This window comes from Podarcis raffonei, chromosome 8 (genome assembly GCF_027172205.1).
Source record: "Podarcis raffonei isolate rPodRaf1 chromosome 8, rPodRaf1.pri, whole genome shotgun sequence".
NCBI classification, from domain to species: domain Eukaryota; kingdom Metazoa; phylum Chordata; class Lepidosauria; order Squamata; family Lacertidae; genus Podarcis; species Podarcis raffonei.
In genome coordinates this window covers 66714470-66731445 of record NC_070609.1, presented here as the reverse complement: position 1 = coordinate 66731445, position 16976 = coordinate 66714470, and the positions used below count along the sequence as shown (strand labels likewise).

The following is a 16976-nucleotide window of genomic DNA, read 5'->3' as shown; positions in this document are numbered from 1 at the left end:
ACACTGAAAAATACCAAAAGCCTGGAAGCGCCCAGAGTTAATTTCAGTCCCTCCTTCTAATAGTAATCCTCTTGTGATTGCCACTAAGATTGTAGCCAAGTGGGGCCATTTAGAATCAGTAAAGGTAAAGGACCCCTGGACAGTTAAGTCCAGTCAAAGGCGATTATGGGGTTGTGGTGCTCATCTCACTTTCAGGCCACGGGAGCCAGCGTTTGTCCACAGACAGCTTTCTGGCTCTTGTGGCCAGCATGACTAAACCGCTTCTGGTGCAATGGAACACTGTGATGGAAACCAGAGCGCATGGAAACGCCATATACCTTCCCGCCACAGCGGTACCTATTTACTATATTTACTTGCACTGGTGTGCTTTCAAACTGCTAGGTTGGCAGGAGCTGGGACAGAGCAACAGGAGCTCACCCCATCGCACGGATTCGAACTGCCAACCTTCTGATCAGCAAGCCCAAGCGCCACAGAAAACAAAAATCTCTGAAATTCTAAAGGGGCAGGAACAAAACAGCTCAATAAGGACTGAGCCTACTCGGTAAACACATCATGGCTGATAAAATCTAGCAGTAGCGGATTGGCTGGATTGATCCAGGGAGTCATTAGTGCCTTGTTACAGTAGGGATTTATGCCTGTTTCCTTGAAAGAGATGGTGGTAACCCCCTCCCCCAAGGACATATTAAACAGAAAGAACCTAAAGGAGCAACTCCCCCAGTATCAACCGTCTTTGGCCCTACAATCTGCAGGGGAGGCCCTTTTGATTGTTCCACCTTTGGCTGCTGCCCATGGCAGGGCCTTCTCATTGGGGTTCCCCATTGGTGGAATGCCCTCCCTGTTGAGGTGTGTCTGTCTCCCTTGTTACTGACTTTCAGGGGAAATCTGAAAACACATTGGGTTCATACTTTTTAAAATTATTATTATTATTTAGTGTTTTAAAGTTTGATGTTTGCCACACTCAGCTCCGTTGGGAGAAGGGGACATGATAGAAATGTGATAAATAATAGTAATAAATAATAATAGAAGTGAGTGTGGCACTTGGGCTGAAAAAAAATTCCCTGCCCGTTTTATAAGATGGAACCTATTTTAAAGCCAGACTTGAAAGTCAAAGGAGAAAATAAATTGAAAATGCATTTGGAAAGGTTCTATACATTTTAATTCCTCCTCCCCAATTTTTCTTTTTCTTTTATAGGCCATAAACAGGAGGATGAAACTCCCTCTGTTTCAGCAGTGCTGTCCCTGGAGCAGACAGCTGTGATCCAGGAGATGGTAAATCAAGACACACTTCCAAACTTGGTTATCCCCAGTCCGGTCAGTGGTCCCCATCCGGTGCCTGAAGACAAACCGGAAGCAGTAACGTGTGGCTCGAATGTTTTAGAGGAGGAGCCAGAAGAGGATGGGGAGGACCCTGAGGAGGATACAGGGGAGGAAGAAGAGGAGGAGGAGGAGGATGAAGAGGATGAACCTGAGGAGGAAGAGGAAGATGTCAGCTTCCCTAAAGGAAGTCCTGACATGGAACCCATGCCCATATGTGAAGACAAGCTGGAATCTGTGGAAGAGCAGAGCAGCATATCTGAAGACTCGCCAGAAAGCTCCCCCAAGAAAAAGGCTGTGGCGAAATTCCCCAAAGCGAGAGATGAATCTAATGGGAATATCCACGGTACGTTCATGTTTCCATGTCAGCATTGTGAAAGGAAATTTACCACAAAGCAGGGTCTTGAACGCCATATGCATATCCACATCTCGGCAATCAGTCACGCTTTCAAATGCCGCTATTGCGGCAAAGCTTTTGGCACCCAGATTAACCGGCGGAGGCACGAGCGGCGCCATGAGGCCGGACCGAAAAGGAAGCCCTTCCCAGTGCTGGCTTCGGCCCAGCTGTCGGAAGGCAGCGCCAAGAACCAAACAATTCCTGAAGATGGTATTAAAGATGAAACGAACAGCAGGCAGGACTTAGTAGCTGTGGAGACTGAGAAAGTTTCTCTCGAAATGCCAAATCCTGTTCTCTTTGAAGAGAGCAAGGGACCCAAAGAACTGCACCCATGCAAATATTGCAGGAAGGTTTTTGGCACCCACACCAATATGCGAAGGCACCAGCGAAGGGTCCATGAGCGCCATCTCATCCCTAAAGGTGTCAGGAGAAAACCTGAGGAGCCCCAGTTTCCAGCAGAGAAAACCCAGCAGTCCTCAAATGTGTACGTAGCAAGCACAGACCTCGAAGAGGAGGGAGAAGCAGATGATGTGTACATTATGGATGTTTCCAGCAATATAACTGAAAATCTCAATTATTACATTGATGGGAAGATTCAGTCCAACAGTAGCACAAGCAATTGTGAAGTGATAGAGGTGGAATCCAGCTCGACAGAACTGTATGGAATAAACTGTTTACTTAGTCCAGTGACGGTGGAAATATCCCCAAGTGTAAAGGCTACATCAGTGCACCTAACTGACGTACCGAAAGAGTCACCAGTCAGTGGAAGCACCGAACCCAAAAAGAGGAGGACCGCAAGTCCTCCTCTTCTGCCTAAGATAAAAACTGAAATGGATCCAGAACCAATCACATCGTTGTGTTCCTTGACTATTCCTCTTACTATATCAGCAGCCGATAACTTGCCTTTCCCCAAAGAGAAAAATATTTATTTATCATCAAAGCTGAAACAGCTTCTCCAGACACAGGATGGAAGTAAGGTAGCACCGTCTCCCCCCTCATCATCATCGTCCTCAACTGAAATCCCCAAACTGGGACTCACAGCTACATCTTCGCCTCTTCTGCCCGCCGCCTCCAGCAGGTTCAAACGAAGGACCAGTTCCCCTCCCAGTTCACCGCAACACAGCCCAGCTCTACGAGACTTTGGCAAAGCAGGTGAGGCGAAACCTGTTTGGAATGACGCAACTCTGGGCTCAAAGATTGCTAAGCTAGAGAGTCATAGCAATTCTCCTGTATGGAGTTTGTCTGGGAGAGATGAAAAAGAGACAATGAGCCCTCTTTGCTTGGAAGAGTATAAAGTATCAAAGGACTGGACGCCAAGTCCTCCATTTGGCAATGTGTGCAACCAGCAGCCTTTGGACTTATCCAGTAGCATGAAGCAAAGGTCCAACTGCAAGAACAGGACTCAGGCTCCCTGGGAATCGGTGTTAGATCTCAGTGTCCATAAAAAGGCATGCAGTGACACTGAAGCCAAGGAGAGTAACTCGGCGCCACCAGCATGTAGTGGTGTCAAGAAGAAGCCAACCACATCCATGCTGCAGAAAGTGCTTATGAATGAATATAACGGGACTGATTCGTCGTCTGAAAACCCTGCAGCTGAAACGAACCCAAGCCTGGGTGCCTGCAAAACAGAAGAGCATCCAGAGCCAGAGTCCAGGGCTAGCCTCCCTGGACCAGTGGTCGAGTCAGGTTCCCTGTGCCCTTCTCCTGAGACACCTTTACTGCCATCATCTACTGCATCTTCAAGTCAGGTGCCGCCTCTCCTGACTCCAACAAACTCTCCTTCCCCTCCACCTTGCCCTCCTATGTTAAAGGTTCCCACTCCACCACCACCTCTCCTGCCTACTGTTCCCTCTCCGCTCCCAGAGGAGCCCACAAGCATCACTCCAAGTTCATGTCCTTCTCCCTTATCAAATACCACTGCTCAGTCCCCTCTTCCAATCCTTTCCCCTACGGTCTCAACGTCTCCTGTTCCTTCAGTAGGACCTCTTAGTTGTCCTTCCCCTGGACCTCCCAACCTCTCTTCCTCCTCCTCGTCCTTTTCTTCCTCCTCTTCTTCGCCACTGTCATCCTCATCTCCTTCTCCACCTCCACTCTCAGTGGTCTCTTCTGTCCTTTCCCCTGGCGATAACCTAGAAAACTCAGTCCCTATTATCTCTTTTAAGCAAGAAGAGGTGGAGAGTGAGTGTCAAAAGCCAAGGGAAGACCCACACAGTTCCAGCGAAGCTAATACCATCCAGGAGACATTTAATAAGAGCTTTGTGTGCAATGTTTGTGAGTCCCCTTTTCTTTCCATTAAAGATCTCACCAAACATTCATCTGTTCATGCTGAAGAATGGCCCTTCAAATGTGAGTTCTGTGTCCAACTCTTCCGAGAGAAAACGGATTTGTCAGAACACCGCTTCTTGCTCCATGGCGTTGAGAACATCTTTGTGTGCTCTGTCTGCAAGAAAGAATTTGCTTTTCTATGCAATTTGCAGCAGCACCAGCGGGACCTCCACCCGGACAAAGAGTGCACACACCACGAGTTTGAAAGCGGGACTCTCCGGCCGCAGAACTTCACAGATCCCAATAAGGCTAAGACTGAACACATGCAGCTCCTGCCTGAAGACTCCTCCGAACCTTCTAAGGAGGAGGAAGAAGAGGAAGAGCTGAATGACTCCTCTGAAGAGCTTTATACAACTATCAAAATAATGGCTTCTGGAGTCAAGTCAAAAGATCCAGATGTCCGCATGGGCCTCAATCAGCACTACCCAAGTTTTAAGCCCCCTCCATTCCAGTATCACCACCGCAATCCTAACGGGATTGGAGCCACTGCCACAAATTTCACAACCCACAATATCCCACAGACCTTCACCACTGCCATTCGCTGCACAAAGTGTGGGAAGAGTGTAGACAACATGCCTGAACTGCACAAGCACATCTTAGCTTGCGCTTCCGCCAGCGACAAAAAACGGTATACACCGAAGAAGAACCCCGTGCCGTTAAAACAGACCGTTCACCCTAAAAATGGTGTCATCCTCCCCAGCCCCACGAGCAACGCGTTCAGGCGCGTGGGCCAGCCTAAGAGGCTCAACTTTAGCGTCGAGGTGGGCCGGATGTCCTCTAACAAGCTCAAAATCAGTGCATTAAAGAAGAAAAACCAGCTTGTCCAGAAAGCCATTTTGCAAAAGAAGAAATCTCAGCAGAAGGCAGAGTTGAGGAACAGCGCAGCGGAGCCCAGCACTCACATCTGCCCTTATTGCAACCGGGAATTCACCTACATTGGGAGTCTGAACAAGCATGCTTCCTACAGCTGTCCCAAAAAGCCTATTTCCCATTCCTCTAAGAAGAACTCTAAAAAGAAAAGTGGGGCATCCTCTTCCAGTGGTGATAAAGCTAGCAATCGGCGACGGACAGCAGACGCCGAGATCAAAATGCAAAGCACGCAGGCTCACCTAGGCAAGACCCGAGCCCGGAGCTCTGGACCCCTGCCACTGCAGCTGCCATCTGCATCCTTCAAACTGAAACAAAACATCAAATTTGTGCCACCCGTTAAATCCAAAAAGCCGAGCAGCTTGTCGGCAGCAAGGAACACCAGCCCCGTAAGGATGTCCAAGATGATTCCAGGAGAGGGCAAGAAAGTGAAAGGGGTGGCCAAGGGCAGCTCCCCCGGGCTCTCGAACAAAGCGTCCCGCAAGTTGCATGTCAGGATACAGAGGAGCAAAGTGGCCTTGGCCAGCAAGTCAGCTGTGGCAAACAAGAAAAAGGCGGACAGATTCAGCATGAAGTCGAGAGAGAGGGTTGGCGGGCCTGTCACCCGGAGTGTGCAGCAGGCAAGCAGCTCCGATGCCCCAGAGAGCAGCAAGAGGGAAGAAACCAGCACACGGCAAGAGCTGAAAGATTTCAGGTGAGTTTCTCTGCTGTGGCGGATCTTGCTGTTGTCAAGCACACTTGAGATGGTGTAAACCCCGCTGAATCCAGTGATGCTTTAAGAAATGCTTTAGATTGCACTATGAAGCAGTCCCTTTGGGCTTTAAAACAGTGTTGGAGACCTCTAGCCCTCTGGCTGTTGTTGGATTCCAGTTCCCATCAGCTCCAGCCAGCGGGGCCAGGGATTATGGGAGTTGTAGTCTCTAGCAACAGATGAGCTTGGTAGTACTGCAACGTGCGTCACATGGAGCTGGTGCTTTGAAATGCTTTGGGGGAAACTGGCTTGTTATGGGACATAGAATCACAGAATTGTAGAGTTGGAAAGGGACCCTGAGGATCATCTAGTTTAACCCCCTGCAAACTATGCTGCTGTCCCAAACAAGGATCAACCTTGTAATCTTGGTGTTATCAGCACCACCAGCTGGTTAGAGCGTGGTGTTCTAACTAACACTAACCCCAAACTCTGCCCCTCCCACAGAATTCAGCCAAGAGATTACCCAAGATCTTTATCTAGCAAATTGAGAAATAAGAATACACTTTCAACAAGCTAACCACACAAATTTGCTTTTTAAAGTAGTTTCCAGTGATCCTATTTCTCTCCTTCCATCACCACCACCTATGTGGGTTTTCTTAACTTTGTCACATGTCAGAGCTAGCTAGTTAAACATATATATATATATATATATATATATATATATATATATATATATATATATATATATATCTCCTTCCTCTCCTGTTCCATTTTGTTAATCTTCCTTTCTCCCCACTGTTTCTTGCCACATAGGAACCTCCTGTGACACAATGAAACAGACAACCACAAAGAATCTCTGAATTGTAAATGAAATTTCCTTACCGAAGAGCTTGAGCAGTTGCATGCTCATCTTAAGAGAGGGACGACTGTGGAGGCCCCAATACTCCAAGCTTGAAAGCTCCAACCTGAAACAACTTTGACCCCCCACTGGGTAGACGATTGGCTTGCCAGCGTGCTCACACCGGGGTTGAGAATCGGTATGCACCAACCAGGCTCAAGGAATTATCAGCTGCAAGGAAAGCAGTAGGGTGCATGGTTTGTCCTTCTCCCCCCAGCTTCGGTTTCATTTCAAAAAAGGACATGGATCGAACTGAACTGGAGTCAGTCCTGCCACAGAGTCCATAGCTCATGCTTCTACTTCGCTTTTTATCCGATGGAAAAGCATGGGAAAATAAAGGTAGATAATAAGAGATGGTGCCGCCAAAACTTATGCAAAGCCAGGTCCTCACCAGAAGCTCCCCATATATTCAGGGATGACAAAACGTTAACTGCACTCGAAATCCTTTTTGCTTGCACGTCGAGTATCTCAAAGCCTTTGTTTTATATCAGCCAGGATGAAAAAACTTTACGGGGAGAAGGGAGATGCCTTTCCCCTCCTTCTTGGCACCTGCACTCACTTCCCAAGACTTTTCTTTTGTTTCTGAACCGGTGGGCACAGGTTTGGACGTTGATGTTGCTTTCACCAGTCTTCTTTATACATGGGAAGAGGAAAGGAGAGGTATCTCTAGAAGGGGCGGAAGGAAGGTTTTGCCTGTCAAGCCCTACTGGCATCCATACCTGAAATCTCGTCCAACGTGGAAGTCACCCAGTTTTATCGTGAATGACTTGTTTGCCATACAAAACTGTATAGCACAACTAAATACACAATTGGCTGACTTATCTGTATCTAATAACAAGAGCTACAAATTTTTCCTAGTTGTAAATCAAGATTATTATTATTAATTTCCTGGAAATACAGCTTTGTTTTGTTTTGTTTTTGTTTTTTTTCACAACTGGGGGGAGGGGAGCAGTTAGCTTTGTTTGTGCACCCCGTTTGTTTGTTTTTTAAAAAAAATCTTATTTGTTCTTGACTTCAAAAGTAATCTACCTCTTAAAATTTGTAGTTTTAATATTGTTTGGTGAAGTTGTGCCACTTTAACGCTTTCTCTTTCACTATCATTCCCTTTTTTGTTGTTACATTTTTTTTCCATTTTATGGGGACTTCTGCATCAAACTATTGTATAAAGAATTTGTAGCAAGTTTGGAAAAAAATAAAATATTTAAAATTATTTAAATTCTTTTTTGGACACTTCAGCTGTATTATATGTGATTTATATTTTACATTAATTTTGTTGCAGAGGGTGGAAAGGGTGTTGTTAATCTGGAGACTGTTCCTGTATTAAAGTTTGCTGTTCTGTAGGTTTTTCCCCCACTTTTTTCACTTTTTTTTTTTTGAAGAGAGATATAAAGGCTATTCTAATGAGAACATTAAAATTTCCAATTTGCCATACAAGAAAAGGGAGGTTGTCATTGCTTTTAAACATGGCATCTTTGGAGATATTTAAAATACAGAAGATAGGTAAAGTGTGTGTGTTTGAGAGAGAGAGAACTTTCCAAATGAAATTGAAATCTCTTGCTGTAGCTATTCCATATGTTGTTGGAGTATGCTTTCTTACTAACCCTTCACCATAAGGTCCCGGGATGGCTTGCAATGATATAATTTGTATTAATTTGCAGACTCCTGAACAATTTAATTCCAGCGTACCTTAGGGACTCCCTCAGCCCTTCTATCCCGAGTTGATGAGTGAGATCATCTGCAGAAACGCTTCTGCCTGTTCCCTGAGTTGGTGAGGCTCATTTGACAACAAGAAACCAAGCTTTTAGTATCATTGGCCCAGTATTGTGGAATATTCTGCTGTGGCAGCAGAGATTCATCGAATGCTTTCTATTTCAACTTTCAGACGTCTGCTGAAAACTCATCTGTTCCATTAGGACCTACGGGACCGCCTCTCCTGGTATGTCCCACAGAGGAACTTACGGTCTTCAAATAAAAACATCCTGAAGGTCCCAGGCCACAGAGAGGTTAGGCTGGCCTCAACCAGAGCCAGGGCTTTTTCGGCTGTGGCTCCAATCTGGTGGAACGCTCTGTCACAAGAGACTAGGGCCCTGCGGGACCTGACATCTTTCCGCAGGGCCTGCAAGACAGAGCTGTTCCACCAGGCCTTTGGTCAGGGCACAGCCTGACTTCCTCCTTTGGCAATCTTTACAGAACTTTAGCTTATGGTTGCCATCAATTTGATTTTAATTAATTTTTATAATGTTTTTAGAATGTTGCACTATTTTAGTGTTGTTAGCTGCCCTGAGCCCGGCTTCGGCTGGGGAGGGCGGGATATAAATAAAATTTATTATTTATTATTATTATTATTAGGCTTGTATGCAGGCAATTAAGAATACACATCTTTCCACATCGGTTAGCTGATTTTAACTTTTTCACATGGTTTATACTTTTTGGTTTTATTGTTGTAAAATGCTCTGATTTTTTTTTTATGAATAACGGCATATAAATATTTTTTTACAAATAAAAGAAATGGAAATAACCGTGTAGTAATAAAAAAAATATGAATGAAATGGTGACAATTCTAAAAACAAGCGAGACCATTATGAATAATGGAGGTCGCCGAAAGAGGTGGGTCCCGCAAAGCAAAATATCTTAAGCATTGAAAGCCCGGATAAAGGGGTGTAGTTTCAGCACACAGCAGAAGACAGACAACAAAAAAGGTCTCAATATGTCAATGTGGGGAGGACTCCATAGGGAAGGAGCAGCCACAGAAAAAGTCCTCTTCCAAGCCAAAGGTCCCAGCCATGGCCGTTTGGGAACTGTTGGCATCCGTCTGTCTCAAAAGAATGGAATACAACTCGGGGGGGGGGGGTTGAAGTCAAACTGCTGTGTTAGCAGCACCAAAGTGACCTCCCCAGGGTGCAAGTATTTGAGGTTACCGCTCACACACTTCGGCTGCACTTTTCTGCTTGTGTGGTGGCACCTCGGTAAAACCGCTTCTTAATGTTTGTAGCAGAGTTTTCCCCGGAAGCAGAGGACAAGAACAGGAGTCATACTCAAATTCACAGTCAAGAGCTTCTTTATTGCTTGATCGGTTGCACAAGCATTTCTGTTACTATTCTATACAAGCTGTTTACGTTCCTGTTTTATCTCTCCGGCACAGTATAATCTCAGTCCAGTAGTTCTCAATCCTGACACAGCAAAACTCACAGTATCAGCAGCACACATTGTCTTACTTCCAACCTCGTCAGCGTGCGTGCTGACAGCGTGTGCATGTGCTTTCCTCGTGTGGAAATTACAATCTGCAACTTCCTTTATTTGCACCTCCAGCTGACGCTAATCAAGCCTAGAGTGCCACTCCTACACACTAAAGAAAATTCTGGAACCCTCTTTAAAGCTTCCAGGAACTTTTATCTGTTTCTTAAAGAATGTTTTCCTAACAGCAAGCCTGGGCAGTGCATGTGGAGATCCTGGGCTGCCCAGATGACAAGACTCCCTTCTCAGCCACCCTAATGTGGTCCAAAGGAAAGCAGAGCAATACATTTGGCACCAGCTTAGCTGCAGGAGTTGCCGGAAGGAGGCGTACAAGGCGCCATCCAACTGCCTTAGGGGGACCACTCTGACTTTGTGGTTTGCTTCTTAGCCCTCTCCAGGAAGACGCCCCACAAGACAGCAGATGTTTTGGATCAGAGTTGTCCTCTTTGATGGGCTACGTTCTCAGGTTGGCAAGCCCCATCTGCCCCTCACTTATGGAGGGCACCGTCTTGACTCCTGCGTGTGCATTTTGTTAGAATCCTTTTTGCAAGCATTTGATTACATGCCAGGGATCCCTCGACAATGCCTGAATCCTCTAGCATTCTGCAGGAGGTTGTGTGCAAGGCTAGATTAGAGGGAGAGCAGGAAGATGATGGGAAGGCATTGCTCTGTTATGAAACGAAGATGCAGGCAGCTCCCTTCTGCCAAGTCATCATTGGTTCATCTTGCTCAGTATTGGCTGGCAGCAGCTCTCCAGGGCTTCAAGGAGCGTTCCTTCCCATGCCTATCAGAAGATGCCAGGAATTGACCATCAGATCTGCTTACAAAGCAGATTTTCTATCATGGGGCTCCAGGCCTTCGTCCAATACCGCTTCCTTCGCAAGCAGGAAGTAGTGGGGTGCAGTTCCTGCCGAGCCTGTAGCCAGCCTACCACTTCGAAGGGCGGCCAGCCCCAGAGTTTTCCAGTAGCCTGGGGAGGAGGGAGGACTATGAGCAACGTGAGCACGTTCCCCTCTTGTGGCTGATGACAGAAAGGGGAGTACGCCATGGGAATGCCAAGTTAGCTACTCTCCAAATGACCTAGCTTTGCAACTGCAGAAAGCATTTTCTCTTACCGTCTTTTGCAACAATATTTCCTTAAGCCATAAAAAACCCCACAACTCATTTTCTGCCCAAAAGAAAATTCAGATCTCTGCATGTGGTTCAATAATTAAGGGAGCATCTGGTTTCAGCTTGGAAGACAAATGGATAAAAACCCTCCAAGGTTTTACAGTCTCACTTTCCACCATGCTAGATTTATAAGATAGCTGTTTTCATACATGCTTATGTTTATTATTTGCAATGTAGATTTAAAGAAATCAAGTGGTTTTCTTGGTAAACTAGATGGATCCTTGCTACTTCCTCTGATCCAGCAGAGCAGCTGGGATGGCTGTGACTGCCTCTCAGCTGAGAGGAGCCAAGCAACAGCACCACCTTGTGGTATCACACTCCCTTTTTTGTAGCAAACAAAACTCAATTGATGGGAAAACATGTACGTGCATGGTGAATTTTTAGAACTGAAATGGGGGAAGACACACCTATTTCCACCCCAGAGTTAGACTGAAAAGAGGTATGTAGTCCTGTAATGGAAATGACCTTGCTGAGAGGGAGTGGGAATAATAATCTGCAGGTGCCATTGTCTAAATGGAAAATTTCAGACCTGAAAACTCAGTGCAGACCTCTGGCCAGCAGGGCTGTCCTAAGACCAAGCCCTTTTCAAGGCAAAACTCTCTTCTTCTACGCTCTGCACCTTGGTTGGGTACTTTTGCCTGGCTGGAATGTGCCCTTGAACTGGGGAAATGCTTCTTGTTTGCCTGGAGGGAGGGAGATTGTTTGTGTGTGGTTGGAAAGGTAAGAGTTCTGCCCATTGCTTTGCCCACTATTGCTTGCTGCCTGCATGTAGCTCCTGGAAAGCATCCCTCAAGGGAATGCTCCTCTCTGGCTGAAAAGCACACACACAGATGCACATGGTCTAAGCTGATCCATGCGCATGGACACAAAGTGTGTAGGGGGAGAGAGTGCGCCACCCCCAAATGTTTTTTGAAACTTCAAATACCTAGGCTCCCAGGCCTGTGGGCCTAACGTCTGTTCGGGGTAATACAGTGGTACCTTGGGTTAAGCACTTAATTTGTTCCGGAGGTCCGTTCTTAACCTGAAGCACCACTTTAGCTAATGGGGCATCCCACTGCTGCCGCACTGATGCTGCGCGATTTCTGTTCTCATCCTGAAGCAAAGTTCTTAACCCGAGGTACTATTTCTGGGTTAGCGGAGTCTGTAACCTGAAGCGTCTGTAACCTGAAGCATATGTAACCCGAGGTACCACTGTACTGATCCAGGCCAAGCCTATGTGTGTCCCGGCTCCTGACTTTTGTGTATAAAACAAAAGCCTGAAGAGGGGGGTCAGGCCTTCCTGATCAATGTGATGTGGGAGAATGGAAAAACCTATACAGCATGGAATTTTAATGTATAAGATGTTTCACCATAAGAAAACTTGGGAAGTAAGTTTTATCATTAGCAGAAGTGTGTGCAGGAGCATAGGAAACTTGCCTTATACTGAGTCAGAGCATGGAGGTATTTAAGCAAAGGTTGGATGGCCATCTGTCATCTATGATCTAGTTGAGATTCACACATTTCTGGGGGTTGGACTAGATGACCCTTGGGGTCCCTTTCAACTCTACCATTGTACGATTCCATGATTAGTCCCATCTAGTGCAGTACTGTCGACGCTGAGGCACAGTGCCTCTCTGGAATGTTATTATACTGTAGGAAAAGGCCATAGCTCAGGGGTAGAAAACTCACTTCTGACACAGCATTCTACACATTAATTTTGGATTGCATGAAGAGCTGCTTCTATTGTACAATGGTCTCTGCCTGCATGGAGCTTACGCTTAAAAAATCAGCACAGAGGGAGGGAGATGGCCAGGGTCTAGAATATGCAGTAACATCCATTAGGTGCATAATTTTGTCTGGCTTGTAGAGGCTGGAGATTCCTGCATTGCAGTGGGTTGAACTAGATGACCATCAGAGGTCCCTTCCAATTCTACAATTCTATGATCCCCCAATTCTTTAAAAAGCAGGGCTCTATCATTTCCTTGAGGGTTATATTCTAGGGGAGACACATCCTCTGGTCCTCTTCATTCCTCTTCATTATCATTTCATCCTTGCTGAACACAGAGGTGGGGGGAGGCAGGCGCTTGAAATGGGTCCCTTTATCTTGAGCCTGCTGTTTCCATCTTTTTCCAGAAGAGCTTTCTCTTTTTTTCATTGCCGAGTTGGAGTGGGATGTAAGTGGTGGGGGGGGGGGAGGAGAAAAGACTGCAGCAGATGCAAAGGCAACACTCGGAAGCTCCTCCTGCTTCTCTGTTTCAGATTGGGAGGGAGGGAGAGGAGATTTTGAGTGGAGGCACGAACCACAAACCGATGCCAGGCAGCAGACTGGACTGTGCCATCAGTGGACGCTTGCGTGCTGTCAAGTGGCACAACTGCAGCCGAGGAGGGGGGTGGCAGAGAAGAAGATGAGCTGGTGGGAGCAAAGAGGCAAGCAGTGGTGGTAGCAGTGGCAGTCAGAGAGGTGTGTGTCCAGCAGCTTTGGATCGGGGCCTGCCTCAAATCGCTGGACACCTTACCGAAATATTCTTGCCTCGTCGACAATTCCCGGAGCATTGGGAGCCTGACAGAGTGATAGATGATCCTGGTTCCTTGCGAAAGCTGGGAAGAGCGTCGCCCTCTTCAGAAACCAAAAACCAGAGACTTTAAACAACGGGGGAAAGAGTTGAGATTTGCAAGCTTAGAAGGCTTGGTGCCTCAATGTTTGCTAACATCTTCCTGAGCACATGTATGAAGGGGTGTGCGTGTGTGCGATGGTGCATTTCGGGAAACGTTTGGAATCCTCTGCAAGGAAGCACTTGATTTGACAGGCTTCAAAAGAAGACTTTCTGAAACGGGCTGCGCCAGAGAAGAGAGCGCTTTACCAATTGCAGAAAGTGTCTTTTGAAAAGGAGCCTAGCTCCCTTGGAGCAGCCTCAGAGCCAGATCTTCAGTGCTCAGCCTGCTCCCATCTCACTGCGTTCTTCACTTAACGGGGTGTGATAAAGGAGGAGACAGACTTCCAAGGTTGAAGTGTCTTCCTGCATATGACTAATCCAGGAGACCCTGTCAAAGTTATGGAGACTTCAGCTATGACCTCTGGCCCTGTGGTTTGCCCAGTCACCTTTTCACAAGTCTTTGGGCATCAGTGCCAACTTCTGGAGGCAGGTAAGAGGAGGGCCAAAGCATCTGAAATGGTCGTTTTGGGGTGTGGCAATGTTTTCAGAGCACTGGTGACGTCACTGAGAAATGGCATCCCTTGCGGGACACATCGTGTTAGGTGGCTGCTTGGAGAGGTGGATTGAAGGGGGTGGTTTGAAATCCTGGTGAAGAATTTGAAACCCTTCTACTTCTTCTTCTTCTTCTTCTTCTTCTTCTTCTTCATGTTGTAGAACGTTGTAGACACCTGTCAGGGATATGATAGGAAATGCTTCTTTTGCTCATGGCAAAGAGCAAAAAGGTGCCACGACTACATCAAGGCACCTGTAACACTCCAGATATTGCTGGAGTTCTGCATCTGCTTTGCATGCAGGAGGTCCCAGGTCCAATCCCTGCTTTCTCCAGGTAGGCTTGTGTAGCCCCATGCCTAAAAAAAGGAAAGCCTGGGGCAGCTGGGGCAGCCAATACTGAGCTAAAAACGGACCAAGGGTTTGAATCAGTGCAAGGCAACTTCCTGTGTTGCGAACCCATCCCAGGAGCCTATCTCACTCCCACAAGCGCCATCCAGTATGGACAATGATCAGTGACTATAAGAGTTGTCCTCCAACAATGTATGGAGGCCTCACCACAAACTACACGGATGCTATCTCATTGCTCTAATATGAGACAACATTAAACAGACATGCTGGTCTCTATTAGGGTGGTTGGGTGGCAATGTCAGTCTGGTTTGTGCTGAGTTGTGCTCCAAAACAAGGAAAAGGATAACATGTGAGGACTGAGGGACTTGTTTCAGAGGAGAGTGGGATGTGGGGTGGTAGGTCTGCTGGCAAAGGCTTCAGAAATGTTAGTGAGGATGGGAAGTTTGGGGAGGGAATATTTAGGCTCTGTGGCTGCTTACCAACTCATTAAGGGATATTAGTAGGTCTGAGGCAGATGATGAAGCACTTTTTGCAAAGCAAAATAAATTTAAGCTGCAGGAGCAAAGAGGGAAAAAGCTCATAGATGCTGCTCTGCCCTAGCTGTGATAAGGACAAATGCCAGAAGACAGCTTATAGTGTGGGTGATGGTGGCTGCAGCAGCCTTCATTTCAGGACCATGGATAGCTCCAATGGTATCTTACTCAACAGAGGCCTTTTCTCCCTTTTGTGTCAGGCCGCCCTTGGCAGGCTCCGCCCCATCCTGAAGAGTGGTGAGGCTTAAAGAGGCAGTCCCCTAGCCTGGCTCCTACTCTCATTGGTCACCCCTACCCTCCCATTTCCCATTGTTTGTGCTACACTATTCATGCAGAGACTAGGGGAGTGTGAGGCCCTTGGCATAAAGTGGAATAATTCCTTGGGGAGGTGAGGATCTGGCTTGGAGGATGCTCAACAGGGTCACCCTGGGTGTTATCAGTGCCTAAGCCCAGAACCTCTGGACCTTGTGTTGCTGGTTTCCCTGACCCAACCAACTCCTGGCTGCTGCCTGGTACACTCCCCTTGGGCAGTGGGGTTGCTGTCACCAGGATCATCACCAAAGGAAGTCAACTCTTTGACCTCTCCAGATATGGCTGGGAGATCCCTAGAGAGCTGCTGACAGTCCGTACAGAGATAGATGGACCCCATGGTGTGATTGCATAAGGTTGCTTCATATGTTCCTTATGCTGTAATGCAGGAGTAGGTAACCTCAGGCTCTTCCCAAACACAGACCCTCCTAGACCAGGCCCCTTTCCCACAAGTCACACCCCTTACCAGCCATGCTCCTTGCCGTCCTTGAATGCCTGGATGGAGTGTGCTCTTAAACTGCAATAATAAGTCCTCTGGCTTGCTTGGGGAGATATGTGAAATTTCTGCGTTGGGTGGAATCCCTGCAATACATGAACTGCTACGGTAAGAGGCACATACATTTCTCTACCCACTTCTGCCTCTGCTCCCACCCACCCCTTAGTTTCCCACGAGGCAATGCAGCCCTCAGGCTGAATCATTTCCCCACCCCATTGCAATGTGATTCCTAAGGCAAGTTCCCCTCGGCACCATTGAAGCCTCATTCTGTCCCAGCCAGCGTTTCTGTACATTGCTCAAAAGCATAATGCATTGTGATGATCCAGCCTAGAAGTAACCAAGGCATGTAATTATTAATTATTATTATTATTATTATTATTATTATTATTATTATTATTATTATTTATTGTTTATACCCCCGCCCATCTGGCTGTGTTTCCTCAGCCACTCTGGGCAGCTCCCAACAGAATATTAATTATAATAATAATAAAGTAATCAAACATTAAAAATTCGCCTAAACAGGGCTACCTTCAGATGTCTTCTAAAAATCCGATAGTTGTTTCCTTGACATCTTCCTTGACATCTGATGGGAGGGCATTCCACAGGGGGGTGCCACTACCGAGAAGGCCCTCTGCCTGGTTCCCTGTAGCTTCACTTCTCATAGTGAGGGAGCCACCAGATGGCCCTCGGAGCTGGACACTCCTGTATACTGGGCCGAGGCTATTTAGAAGCTCTGGCCAGCTCAGGAACAGATGCAGTTGGCATACGGGCTTCTCCTGGGAAAGGTTTTCCTGGTTACCACTGCCACCTGTGCACCCTGATATAAGGTTGAATCCTCAAGCTATGAACTTCATTCTTCAATGGTGCTACTGGGCCATCCAAAAGAGGTTGAATTTCTATCCCAGAGTCTGTTCTCCCTCTTGCCCTCCAACAATTCTGGATTAAATCTATTAGCTCTCATGCAACCCTTTCCTGCCTCCAAACGCCAGTTGAGAATCTTAACAACTTCTCTAATGGTAGATTATTAGTTTTACCCTCCTCCAAATGTCTGTATTCATCTATTCAGCTGTAGGCTATGCAGAAGCCTGAACCAGGAAGTCTATAAGGATGAGACTAACACCCAGAATGGGGTCTAATTAGAAGAAGAAGAAGAAGAAGAGTTTGGATTTGATATCCCGCTTTATCACTACCCTAAGGAGTCTCAAAGCG

The 16976-nt window shown here is 46.7% G+C and overlaps 1 protein-coding gene across 4 annotated transcripts in view; it reads left to right on the top strand.

Moving 5' to 3' along the window:
• The window catches only part of PRDM2 (PR/SET domain 2), a 52697-nt gene extending 44989 nt beyond the window's left edge, over positions 1–7708 (top strand). For all 4 annotated transcript variants that reach the window (XM_053400527.1, XM_053400530.1, XM_053400529.1 and 1 more), the window contains 2 exons: positions 1193–5597; positions 6408–7708. In XM_053400527.1, coding sequence (XP_053256502.1) covers positions 1193–5597; positions 6408–6420 — 4418 coding nt within the window. In that variant the 3' untranslated portion in view covers positions 6421–7708. The remainder of the gene's footprint in view (positions 1–1192; positions 5598–6407) is intronic.
• Positions 7709–16976: the final 9268 nt, after the last annotated feature.